The 12,973-nt window shown below is 36.8% G+C and overlaps 2 protein-coding genes across 4 annotated transcripts; one reads left to right on the top strand and one right to left on the bottom strand.

Moving 5' to 3' along the window:
- Positions 1-1,197: 1,197 nt before the first annotated feature.
- LOC135627805 (uncharacterized) lies at positions 1,198-5,239 on the bottom strand. The gene is made up of 4 exons (XM_065134134.1): positions 5,098-5,239; positions 4,424-4,653; positions 4,299-4,351; positions 1,198-1,527 (listed from the first exon to the last, which is right to left on the bottom strand). The coding sequence occupies exons 2-4, from the start codon at positions 4,512-4,514 to the stop codon at positions 1,378-1,380; spliced, it is 294 nt and encodes a 97-aa protein (XP_064990206.1). The 5' UTR covers positions 4,515-4,653; positions 5,098-5,239; the 3' UTR covers positions 1,198-1,377.
- A 179-nt stretch (positions 5,240-5,418) lies between these two features.
- Positions 5,419-12,273, top strand: LOC135582027 (protein N-terminal glutamine amidohydrolase-like). Of its 3 annotated transcripts, none has more exons than XM_065131259.1 (6): positions 5,419-5,647; positions 7,381-7,486; positions 9,708-9,785; positions 9,904-10,031; positions 11,061-11,185; positions 11,970-12,273. In XM_065131259.1, exons 1-6 carry the CDS (start codon positions 5,493-5,495, stop codon positions 12,125-12,127), a joined length of 750 nt encoding a protein of 249 aa, XP_064987331.1. In that variant the 5' UTR covers positions 5,419-5,492; the 3' UTR covers positions 12,128-12,273. The 3 variants fall into 3 exon arrangements, with proteins under 3 accessions (XP_064987331.1, XP_064987330.1, XP_064987332.1); XM_065131258.1 differs by having other exon boundaries at positions 9,708-9,794; XM_065131260.1 differs by lacking the exon at positions 11,970-12,273 and adding an exon at positions 11,500-11,948 and having other exon boundaries at positions 9,708-9,794.
- The last annotated feature ends 700 nt before the right edge of the window (positions 12,274-12,973 follow it).

The following is a 12,973-nucleotide window of genomic DNA, read 5'->3' as shown; positions in this document are numbered from 1 at the left end:
AATGGTTAACAAATCAGAAAACGAGAATTTATGAGGTTTAACGAAACTCTAACTTACAGTATCTGAACGCAAACAAGTTTCAGCATCCGCCGGAGAAAAAAAAAAAACAAAGAAAATAACTTACATTAATAACTGTGTTTATGCAAATCTCACTAACATTATTAAACTCTAACATGGGGCATCACATCTTGCTCAAGTTTAATCTTAAGCAATGGTAATTGTCAATACTTACATAGCAGATTAAAAATTCTAGGTCAAACTTCTTTACCACGATTAAAGAAGCCAAGAGAAACATCTCATCGATTACAAAACGATACAAGCCAGTAGATTGATTTGGGTTTCAGCAAACTAATCAAAAAGAGACATCATGGATAATAAGGACAAGCGACAGCACGAGTTCTATACCTTTCTCCTTCTCGACCATTTTCCACCGTCTTCCACTTCTCGCTTCTCCGGGCTGTCGATGGCACGCAGATCTCTTTTGCTCCCCTTGATGATTTGGGAGGAGGGTTGGGAGTATTTATAGAAGACGACCTGCTGCTTGGCCAACCCAAGTAATTAGGAATCCTAATACAAAATAAATTAGAACCTTTTCCTTATTTATCATCTAAACGTAACTACTAATGTAATTAGGAATATTTTTCACGAAGTTACTTAGTAACCTACTCCTATGTCCAGTTAGGAATTATTCCGTAAAATAATTCATCTATGTCCAATTCGGTGCAAATTGACCAATGTTCCAGTAAGTGCATAATAGCATGTGCCCTATAATTTCATCATCTACTGGTTACAATAATTTTATTGTTTGATATCCCTTTTGAACCTTGGGCCACACTTGTATGATTGCCATTACGGGCTTCTTGATGTCCATCTGTAAGCAATCATGGGACCAAATACATTAGACCCGCAATGCATGGATGAGAGAGAAACTGACCAAGTTACATGGTGGATTACGGACAAGCTCTGTAAACACCAATCAAAATTGGGGGACAAGATGGTAGGACTTAATCAATAATTCCCACCTTATTTCTGATTAGGCTGTGTCCTGATATCAATAAGAAAAATAACAATTGACAAAAGAAAACTACAATTTTATATCTTTTTAACTCTTGAATCAATTACTCGAGCAATGGGAGCATCTTATCGGCAGGAGATGATTTGTCTCATAAAATGTCGAAACCATGCAAAAGTAAAATATGTAACAAATAAATGCACTGTTCCATTGGATGTGCTAAAAAACCAAAATTATCTCACAAGTTTCTCACATAAACTGGTTCTTGTATCATTATAATAATCTTCAACTACAAAACTGCAATCTGTGAGATGGTAACACGCAGGCAGCAACTATCACTATCATGCCCATATGCCTCGATTCCCCTAAGCATCTGAATTTTTTTGTGTGTCCTTCGGCTTGGAAGAAGTTGTGGGATCAGTTTCAGGCTTCAGGATACTAAGTTGACCACCCTCCTTGCTAGCAAGAGATGCAGCCTTGATCTCATTGCAGTGGTTTATGAACTTGCTCAACTCCTGGATGCAAAAGTTGTTTGATATCCATCAAAATGATGTAAAGGCATTAAAATAGCAAACATTTTTAGGGTGATAGCAATTAAAATCTGAGTGCAGCTACACTTTTTTGTTCAATTCCTAAGAGTTCTTGGTTTAGAAAGCCTATAAGTGGGGCCCACAACACCCTTTCTGCTCCCTCTTTCCTAAACATACAAGTAGCTGGATTTGTAGCGAGACATTTTCTGAGAAAGATGAAATTTGATCATCACCATCACATCTTGCCAACCAAAGCTGGGAATCTGTGGCTAGAGAAACCATAATTTTTTTCCCTCATAGGACAATCAAAGCACTAAATTTTAGTCATAGTGCAATCTACCCCATGTAAAATTTTAGAGAAGAGAGCTGACTAATGGAGAAAGCAGTGGTGATTAGAAGTTGATGTCAATTGGCCCAAAGACAGAGATGATAGCAGTTCGTGACACTGAGATTTTATTTGAAAAGAAAATGAAACTTTGGAGTAATTGGACACTAAATTCCAGCTATCAAGCAACTTGCTCAAACTGAACCAAGCCTACTGCAAATCTTTCCACTGCTACTGGAACATAAAAATTCAAATTCATTTCCCATGGCTATAAAAAAAATTCTAAATTTTAGTAGTCAAAAGAGTGGGTGCCGGGGCTTATCATTGACAAGGGAGAAAACCCTTACTAGATAAGATTCTAAGCGGATACAAACACATAAAATAAAAATCTAACAATGCAAATCTATTACGTTTTTAAGAACTAAATCTATATCATGATGATTTAGACTTGTAACCCTCAAAATCATTGATAATTAACAGAACCAAACTCAAAGTTGAGTCCATGTTTGACAACAAAGAAAGTATAACATGTGTCTCAGAGCTATTCATAGAAATGCTACTTGGAAGGAATGAGTCAAGTCAGGCTAAAGCAGGAAGTGAGGGTACATGGAGCCAACCGATCCCCACAAACGAATTAAGATTTCCTTGACTCAACTCATATGGCTAACTGGTTTGAGTTGAATGGAATTGACGAGGAAAGATTATTGAGTTATGGTGGCACTAGGGGTGCTAGCCAACTACTGTAATGGTTTGTCCTATGTTGTGCCATCAACACAATCACCATGTTGATGAAGCATTAAGTAAAATCAAACAATTGATTAAGAGACCAAAATAAGCCAAAAACATGAAAAATGTGGTACTTCCCATCTCAAGCCGAGAGCTTGCGACAAATTATGGGCTATGATTAGCAAGTGATGATAAGCAACAAGCGTCAGCAAGGGGATAGTTCTTGATAAAATTGAACCTCTTTAACATGATGTTTCTCTAATTTGAGGAGAAAGACCTCCCAAGAAACTAAACTAGAGAACAAAAGAATACCTATCTATTGCTGGAAAAATGGAGTAATTTCAAAGGGAAACTTTAAAGGCTTCCATCTCATATACATAACCTCTTATGTTTCCAAACTAGATGCATATTGACGGATAGTCATTTTATTTGGATACCCTGCCTGACTCAAATCCTATTCGTAATGGGAGTTTCCACATTCCTCAATTTTCCTGAATGAAAAAGAAGTCATACACGATTACAAGTAGCATGTTTTTTACAATGCAAACCATGCCTAACTTGGACCCAATAGCCAAGGGATGTACTATAACTGTTACAACCCTAAACCTCAGTCAGATAATATAAAGATCATGGATGAAACTTGTTAACCAAAACATTGGTCCAAGCAATACTATCTCATGCATGGCAACAACTTGATTTTCATCTTTGACTTTGTTTCAAACTTAACTGTAGATTCAACTAAAGACTTAAGCCCTAACTCAACATCATCCGTATGTACCTTTTAAGGATCAAGTTGTGAAGGACCAAAGCAAACCATGATGTTATTGATTCTAATCAAAGTCTATGTGACTTCCTCATAACTTTAATCATGATTCAACACATCCTTTGATCTGCATGGAGGCAAGACACAGCTTGTTCTGCATCCTAATCCCTAAGTAGATTTGATCAAAACTAACAATATGCTTTGGCTCTAGAACCTATCAATGGTTCAGATTTAGGAGTGATAACTTTTTAAGATCAAACATACAGGACATATACTACTTTCAGGAAATATTGTAGAACTATCAATGATCGGCATATGGCCCAGTATACCATCATCATATTGGTCCAACAGATGCCCACACCAGTATCAAACGAAAATTTTAAACCTTGGCTGACGCATAGATATAAAACTGAGCAGTTATTTAATTGTGCAAAAATTCTAGCTGAAGACAATAGAGTAGTCATCTAAGCAGAAATGCAAGATAATTTTTTTCATTTCTACTTTTCATTTCCTCCTCCAGTAAGATTATCAGGTGATTGAAATTAGAAAAGGAAAAAGCACATGCCAATACACATGATGTTTCACGACAAATAGAAAAATAAAAAAAGGAACTTCTATGGCTTCTTATCCACAAAATTTTCCAGGAAAGCATCAAACTGACATCCACAAACTGAAAAATGCATGTGTGAATTACGAAAATAAAATATAGATGATATAATCAGGTTTGCCGATGCTAAAATAAATAACAATATGACTGATCAGACAAAAAATAAAGAATTCAGAACAACAAGCGATATAATACACAATCCAGGGTACAGAAAGAGATCAAGTCCATCATTCACAGCTAATGCAACATGAAACATTTACAATATGGGAAGGAAACTGAAGAGACCACAACATCTACAAAAGATAACCAAAGTGGAGAAAAAGGAGGGAACTTACTTGATCAGCTTCCATCTCCTTGGTGACCTTAGAAGGCTTCGTTGCCCTCTTACCTAAATCATGTCAAGACCAAGTTAGCTATAAGCAAGGAGAGCAAACAAAATTGAAAAAAAGTGGGGAACAACCTTTACGAGTGTGAGGAGCTTTGCCATGGCGACTGGGAGGGATAGATTTCTTCTTCTGCAGTCCTTTAAACATATTCCCCTTCTGCGTCATCTTTCCTCAGAAATTCCTCCCTCTAACAAGCCTTGGCTTCTTAGGGTTGCACCTAGCGTGGCTGCCAACACTTCTACCTCCGGCAGATCAAGCTTGGCCCACACTTAGGCCTGTCCTGGATTCTGAAGCTCCCCGAGCCCTACGTAAGAGAATTGAACAATTTTAGGATAAATTATATAGATACAACTAAAACCAAATTAAATGACGATAATTGCTTCAAGTTGTTCCTTAAAGTAATTTTTATATAAAACTAGTCCTTCAACAATATAATGCAATAAAACAATAATCAATGAGATGCTGACCACAAGATATAATATACATATTAGAGACGAAAAGATGGGAAGGGTGATCTATCATAAAAAATAGTGAGCTTAGATAATTGTATAATTTCTGGATGCAGGTATTTACAGAGCAAACGAATCACCCATGGTTAGATTGGCAATTATAACAGCTTGATATGTATATTAAACGAAGATAATTAAGGAGAGGAGAAGAGAAAAGAGGAGAGTGAGGAGAGTAGAGGAGAGAATGAGATTGGGGAGGAGATCAGAGAACAAGAATGGAGGAGAGGAGAGAATAATACCCGGGAAAAGGCGGCTCGGCTAGCGGCAGCGGCGGTGGAAGGGCTCGGGCGACGGCGAAAAGTAAGCGTTAGGGCACCAGGCGCACTCCGGGACTTTCATTTCTTTGACCTTTTATATGAAACTGAGTCGACCCGGTAAACGCGAGTCGACGGGAGTCTCAAAATCCGGTTCAATTTCCGAACCGACTCGCCCGGCGAGCTGTGGACTGAGATCGGACGATCATACGGTCTCGATCGCATAATCTTATCATCACGTTTTTGGATGGCATATATAACCTGGTTTTTCAAAGATGGTTTTTATTGTTGTATATATAACCGGCGGTATAAGATAGAAGGAACGCATCCTCTCTTTACCTCCCCTGAGGCTCTGTCAAAAGCTAGCCTTCGAGGCGATCATGGCCGATGGCGATGGGCTTTTGGAAATCCAGGGACGCAAACGCGCGACGCAGACCGCCTCTGTCTCCCTACCCGCCCCTGTTCCATCTCCGTCGATGGTGCCTGGCGCTTCTTCTCTCGACATCTTTTCCTTCACTCACACCCCTAACTACTGGTATCCTTCCTTCCCTCCTCTATGTATCTCTTAGTTTTTGTCTTTCTTTTCTGTTTTTTTTTCTTGCTCAATCTTTTATCATGCACAGCCCCCTATTCTTTGAGTAATTATTGTCCAGTTTTGCTTACACATTGGGTTTATTTCTTCTAAGCAATAGCTCAGAACTATTCAAGTGATAATTAGCCTTGTCGAGTTACGGATCTGGCTGTAGTTTTTGCCATTCCTGTAATATTTGTGACATTTCTTGCATAGTCATGTTTGGACAAGAGAAGGGGACATCATTAAATAACCCAAAGGGTCAGTTGAGTATATAAGGAGAATTAGTTGTAGCTAGGCAGTTCAATAATCTAGGAGAAAGCAACCCTCGTAGGGGGAAAAAGAAGAAGTCAGTCCAGATAATCTGTAAGCAATCTTAGGTTCAAATATTAACCAAATATCGATATTCATGCACATTGTGAACTGTAAGACAATTCAAAACTGACCAATTTGGTGTCAGGTTTCTTTAATTAGTACAACTTTTACTAACATTCACTAGGCTACTAACCAATATTTTTAAAAATAGTTTAGGTTCGTTTATGCTGTGTGCCCGACATCTTACATATACTTTTGTTTAAATGTCAGGCCATAGACCTTGAATCAATGTGTAGCAATTGGTGTTGAACTGGTATGCATATGTATTTGTGGTGCTGTAGCATTAATAATTTGGTTCTATATGCATCTACGAATGTTAACCCTTTTTAAGTTGGTTTTATAAATGCCTTTGCTTATTTGAGATCTCTTAGCATTTGGGTGGGAAGAATGAGGGGCAAAATGGAGTGGGATTCCTTTTGTCCTGCAAAAAATCAATGTTGGTAAATTAAAGAAGTGACATGGTCTGCATGAAAAAAACTTTGAAGCAGAACTAGTCAAATATTTCCTATGGGCTTGAATGTGTGGCTTCTTTTGACGGAAGTGATCATCTAATAAGCCTCCAAGATTTATTATTTGATAAAAATACCTATCGAATATTTATTTTGGGTACATGCTGCAAGCTTGATTCACATGAACATGTGTTTCATATGAATTAGAATATGAAAGGTGCCAAAGTATAATTTTGTGGGAGAAAATTGAAAAACAAAGCTAGAGATTTATGGTGTGCTAATAGGACTTAGAGCCTTCTACAAGTGCCTTCTTTCTTTGAGCGAAGGACCTCTCTTGTTGGAAAAGAGAAAGAGAGGGATATTTGAAGAGTAGAGGACAGATAGAGAAGAACTAGGTACAGTATTGTATAACTCAATTTGTGATGCCGCTAGTGGTTTATAATATTTTTTGTTTCTGTACTGTAATCCTTTCAATCAAGGCTTAAAACATTGGTCCGATGTTGGTCAGTGACTGGATCAGTGTGGTACTAGGACAAATCAACATACAGTATTGGTATAATCAAATGACTGGAATGTAGGTTAAATATCTGGAATACAGATAATTGTTGATAATCAAATGACTGGAATTATGATTTTCCATGCAAAAGTCTTGTTTTGTTTCATTTTGTTCTTGAACCCTTCTTCATCTTTTCTAGAAAGCTCAAGATAAAGAAAGTCCACTGGCTTTGATAATTTTAACTTCAATTATGGTGTTAGACATAACAGTATTGTTTATGGTGTTGCTTTCTAAGTTGAATGCATATGCTTGTTTCTGTAACTTTTTAAGTTAACATTATCAGGTTAAAGATTCTTAGTTTTTTTTTTCTTTTATAGTGAAGAGAATGTATATCTGCTCTGTAAGAAACTTTGTGAGGTTGGGGCTGCTGATCCAATGGGTGCTGATCTTTTTGTTGTCTTCATATCCAACGAAGAGAAAATGGTATACTTCTATGATTTTGCTTGTTTACCTTTAAATTGTTATTGTTCAAATCTTATTATGCTAACTGAATGATGAAATGCTTTACTATAATATTGGCCATTTTACATTAGGGAGGCATTTTAGATGACATAATGATGTGCTAGAAAATTTCAGTGTTTTTAAGTAATAAAGTTCTAGTCTGACAAAATCTTTCTAGAGTCGATTTTGTTTTGATTGTTCTATTTCATCTTTGTATGACAACGAACAAGTCTGTAATAAATCATAGTCACTAGAATACATCAGAAACTGTAGTTCCTAATATGGTAAAAGATTTCCTAAATGCATATTTCAAAGTTTAACAGACCTGACCCTGAGCTACTAAAGGAAGCTTTCTCTTGTCATCAGCACCATTTCATAGAAGTCTTTTTGCAAATGGCCTCAACTGCTCATGTAATCCTTTTAGGCAAAGAAAATGGTCTTGTCCAATATATATGCACACTTAGAAGTATTGATATAATTATCTCTCACCTTGCAGCATAAGAGAAAATTTCTGATCCTTTAGCTCATTGTTTAGAAGGTGGTGAAGAAACTCTCCCCATCGTCAGTGTGCTTGTGGTGGAAACCTTGATTTTGTGCTTCAAATAAAAAGGAGTTAATTCACACAAGCACCTCCACTAGATCCAGCATCTGAGGATGCTTAGAATACCGCTCCATGGCAGTCGACCACAAGCCGATCATTAGCCAAGGAGGACCTAACAAAAAGTCATTTGTCTGAGGGTAAGGACACCCTGGGTAGGAGATCCGTTCCCAAGTCCCTAGTATGAGAATATGCTAATTTGATTTCTTTTATCTAACAACCCTTTTAAAGTAATGAACATATATCTAAAATGAGTACTATTTTGAGCTTTACCCTTGAGCTTTATAAAGGGCTGAAAGCTTTTGCTAAAGGAGCCATGAGAAAAGTTTTTGATGAAATTATGTGGCTGTTGGATATTGCCAGAAGAAAGTTATATGAGTGTCACTATCCTTCACAAACTAGTAGTTCAAAGGAAACCGTATTTTTCATTTGTGAAATTATGGAAAGATATCACTTTACTTACCTGATTTTAGGCCTAATTTCATCAAGCCTCCTCAAGATTCATTTCATATCAGTTAACCTACCTGAGTTATTCTTTATTATCATCCCAAACTTTCTGTGACCTACATCACATCTAAAAAATTATGACAAAATTATCCTTAGTATTTAAAAAAAAAATTATATTAGGAAAGGCATAACCTAGGTATTTTAAAAGATTAGCCGCAAGAGTGAATTACTCAAATTTGTTGATGTATTAGTCTATATAATAGCAACAAGATGTTAATCTGGTGCTAGCATGGACTATATGTGGGAAAGTTTTAAATCTCAGTCCAATATTATTTTCAAAACCTTGTCAGACCGGTACATTACCAGCATCTCTGATGGTATATTTGTTTGTATCATTTGTTATCACTGAAAAGAACAAAAAAAGAATACTAATTAATACTGAGCTATATGGTTCAGTGGTGGATTTTGTTTGGACTGATATATATCAGTTGGTACATGATGTTTTGTTGTGTTATGACATGCCACATCAATGCCACTTGATTATCACATCAGCATAAAACAAGTGTCAGGCATGTTTCATACCAAATGGGTCTCCATGTTAACCATATCGGTGCCATCCATTTAGGAATGTTAACACATCATTATGATATGTATATAGATTTAGTGAGGGTGATAGCAACACTTAGCATGGAGCATGTAATGGAAGACCTAGGATGTCAATTACAGGTTACTCAGTTGGGTTAAATGATTGAAATAAGTTTGGGTGGGATTAGGAATTTGACCTGTTCAGGTTGGTATAGTGATATTTATTTTACTTAAATATTATAATTATCAATTTATATTTCATGGTCTCTAGATGCCACTATGTTGACCATTACATTGTTGTTACAGTCATGTAGGACATAAGATGATGCATCTGTCTTATGTTATTGCAAAAAGATAAAATGTGCAGTTTATATGTTCTTAGTTGTACATCTAATCTCCAAAAACTGATATACGAGGAAATTATTATTTGAAATTTAGAAGTAACACACTTCGGCATTTGACATTTAGATTGTTAGCTATCTTTGTTCATCACATCTCTAACTTATTTCCATTTTACCTTAACTGGAGATATAAGTAGTTCTAAAGTGGACTTCTTTGATATGGCTTCTCAAGGTCCCTCTATGGCATCAGAAGGCTAGCATAAGAAATGATGGTCTGGTCTTGTGGGATTATCATGTGATCTGCATACAGGTAAATGCTGTAAGTGTTTTGTTACTATATTTTTGTATTTCCTACTCAGATTGTTTGATGTATTTATTTCTGAAATTCTTCAAAAGACTGGTCTTTTCTAATTCCTGATAAGCCACAGAGTAGAAGAGGCAAGGTGTTTGATCTGGTGTGGGATCTGGATTCTAGTCTTCCATTTCCTTCTCCCATTAATGTGTACTTTTCTGAAGCCATTCAACCAATGTACTCTCCTAATTTGGTAAATAGCAGGTGATTCCTTTAGCACGCTGAATAACTTCAGGATGGCTGTTATCTTGTTGATCCCTGCTGGGAAGCAGATTTATACCATGCATGGTTGTGACTTTATGCCCATGCCCACATGCATCTGTATACAAATTGTATAGGTAGATGGATCACAGATGTACTAATGCTCATTTATGTTTGCTTATCTCGTCCTTGCATATTCAGTGCACTGTAGACTTATGTGTGATGCCTGGTAACTTTTTTTGTATGTTAAAGAAGATTCACTGGCCTCATTAAACCTTCAGCAGTATATATGGTGTTGGACCTTGGTATGCAGGTCTGGCCAAGTTTGAACAGCTGGATTAGTGTTTCAGCCGAAGCAGAAGTGAAGATGGAAAGGTTCCAAAATAAAGATAAAAATAAGAAAGAGCTGAAGGGTTGAGAAATATAGATTTTTGGACCCAATGATAATTGCTTAAGTACTAAACAGTGTGTGACAATATGCATATGTAAATTAAAACAATATCTAAACTTGGTTAAAAGCATAGACTGTAATTTTATCTGAAGTCATCATGTATAACATGTACCAGTTGGATTAGATTGTGGCACAATCACTACAGACAAGAAATTCATTCTTGAGACACCTCAATAATGTCATTTTAAGCTACCATAAGGAACAAGCCCACTAAAAGTGAATCCCTAGTCTCCCTAGAATTAAAGAATTGAAATTTATAACCCAATTGATTTTAAACAAACTTCTAAAAATCTATAGATACGCTAAATTGGAAGAAGATATGCCTCAATCAAAGTATAGATTGCATAGGGCATGTGATTCATTGGGCCTAACTCCAACTTGCTTAAGCCAGAGGTGGGTGATGAACCCCAGATGGGTTTCCATAAACACATTTTTATTCTACATTATTATTTTTATGGGTTTCACATTTTATCCTTATTTAGGACTTATTCGTAACCTACTTATCCATGCTTTAATATTTCTTGAAGTAAATGTTTCCATCTCAAGTGCTATCTCAAATATATGGGGCCATCATTGTGCAGGCTTTTTCGGGTGGTTCATGCTCCACTATTTCTTCGCTGCTTTGCATCAGATCGTAGTCATATGAAAGATGACCTGGGGAATTGGCTTGCTTTGCCTCCTAAATATGAACCTATAACTAGTGAAGGTATATTACTTCAATGCTTTTTTTTTTACTTAAAAAGGATTACCATTTAGTGATTTTCCTTGTATAGTTTTGCAGCCTGGATTACCACATTAGGTTTAGAATTGAGTCAGATTTTGGGTTGAGTAATTTGTTATTGTATATCTTGGATAAACATCTTTTAGTGAAAAAGACTAATGAGGATGACACCTTTCAAGATGAGCTATCTAGGACTTTCCACCACCATCTTCTGAGTTAGCGTTGCTGAATTGCCTTATTTCAGTAGCACACTATCCTCCTTGGTCTTTGAATTTGCTAACAGTAGACCTATTCACCAGGCGACAACCTCTTGCCTTTCTAGAGGAATGGCCTCCGTAGTTTATTGATATTTTACATAAGATGGGGTTGGGAAGGAAAAAGACAGGTAGTGCAGAGGGATCCTGGAGGGAACAAAGTTAACGGGCCCCAACCTAAGAAGAGTAGTTTGCTCTTTTAATTGTCAAGATAAGTTTCAATCCCACTATAACTCTTTTCTTATATTTGCACATAATTAGTTAGTATCAGGTATTTGCTTCAGAAAACTCACCTTATCATTTCTCTTCTTTTCTTTTCTTTGTTCATATCCCACTACAAGTGCTTAAAGTAGTAGTCATTGTCTGGAACTTTCTTCAATTTAATACTGTTGCTAGCAGTCGAATGTTTTTCCCACTAATGTATCTGCTTGTTAGCTTGAAGTTTCTTTCCGTGAATTCAACATGTCAGAGCAAGCATTCTCGAGCATTGAAAATTGTCTTCTGTGTTCATGTAGATGGAACCAAGAATAACCTTGACAAGTACATCCATATGCTGGCAGCTGATGTATCGGCCAACATACAGGACTTGGTTCATGGTGTGTTCTCCAATGAATATGGAGTGCTGGTTGGTGAAACAATGATGGAATGGTTTTTTTCTCAGATCCATCAGTGATAACATTAGGATTAATTTTATTGGATGACAGTGGAAAAGCTATCCTTGTTTAAATCAAGTGTATCTTTACGACTTAGCTATAAAAAGATTGTGGAGATCATTTATTTTACAAGGTCTTTAGTCCAAAAAAAGGTTCATATTTTCCATCCCCTTATAAGTAGCTCGATCTTAAAAATAACTAAAATTTCCAATAGTTTATTTTGGGATGACAGTAACGATAATAGAAGAATTTAATTATTGAGCTATAAATATATCCGTGATTTCATTAACAATCAGGCTCGAGATTACATACACTTTAGAACATTCTTCACTCTTAATTGAGAAATAGTAAGCTATTGCAAGAAGCCTATGTCATCAATGATCCAACAAGGAGCAGTAGTTGCTGTTGGCGGCTATCGGTTCCACGAGACGATGACCTTAATTTGGAAGATGGAGAATAACAACATCATAAAACTAGTAACACAGAGAAGCATTCCACTCCAGCACGAGGTACGTGATTATTGGCAGCAACCTGGTAAAAGGCAGGTGAACATACTCTTTTCTAAGTCTTATAAGCCGTGTCAGATAGCGGTATTCAAAATCCGTGTGCTTCAACGTGGATGTTGGAGTAGTTCCAAGTTTTGAAGGCCACGATCAATCTACCCGCAGTACCAGGCGGCGGCCCTACTACTGGTTCATGCGGCTACCAAAGAAATGATAGAGCTGACACCAGGATGACATGTAATACAAAAACAACAAGATTGATGCTGCGGCAGCGGTGCTACTTCAGAATTCGTGATCTGAGAGGGACATTTGCCAGGGTTGAACTGGCCCATATGCACATACTGCTGTCAATTCCCCAAGTCA

The sequence above is a fragment of the Musa acuminata genome, chromosome BXJ2-11, assembly GCF_036884655.1.
Source record: "Musa acuminata AAA Group cultivar baxijiao chromosome BXJ2-11, Cavendish_Baxijiao_AAA, whole genome shotgun sequence".
NCBI lineage: Eukaryota > Viridiplantae > Streptophyta > Magnoliopsida > Zingiberales > Musaceae > Musa > Musa acuminata.
This window is presented reverse-complemented; position numbering and strand designations above follow the sequence as displayed.

What these genes read in the sequence shown, in the direction of transcription:
- LOC135627805 (XM_065134134.1), bottom strand. Translation starts at nt 4,514, where the DNA reads ATGACGCAGAAGGGGAATATGTTTAAAGGACTGCAGAAGAAGAAATCT. An exon ending in AGCTCCTCACACTCGTAAAG is followed by an intron (nt 4,352 to 4,423) that starts GTTGTTCCCCAC and finishes GACATGATTTAG; the next exon opens with GTAAGAGGGCAACGAAGCCT. An exon ending in AGGAGATGGAAGCTGATCAA is followed by an intron (nt 1,528 to 4,298) that starts GTAAGTTCCCTC and finishes TTTTGCATCCAG; the next exon opens with GAGTTGAGCAAGTTCATAAA.
- LOC135582027 (XM_065131258.1), top strand. Translation starts at nt 5,493, where the DNA reads ATGGCCGATGGCGATGGGCTTTTGGAAATCCAGGGACGCAAACGCGCG. An exon ending in ACTCACACCCCTAACTACTG is followed by an intron (nt 5,648 to 7,380) that starts GTATCCTTCCTT and finishes TTTCTTTTATAG; the next exon opens with TGAAGAGAATGTATATCTGC. An exon ending in TGAACCTATAACTAGTGAAG is followed by an intron (nt 11,186 to 11,969) that starts GTATATTACTTC and finishes GTGTTCATGTAG; the next exon opens with ATGGAACCAAGAATAACCTT.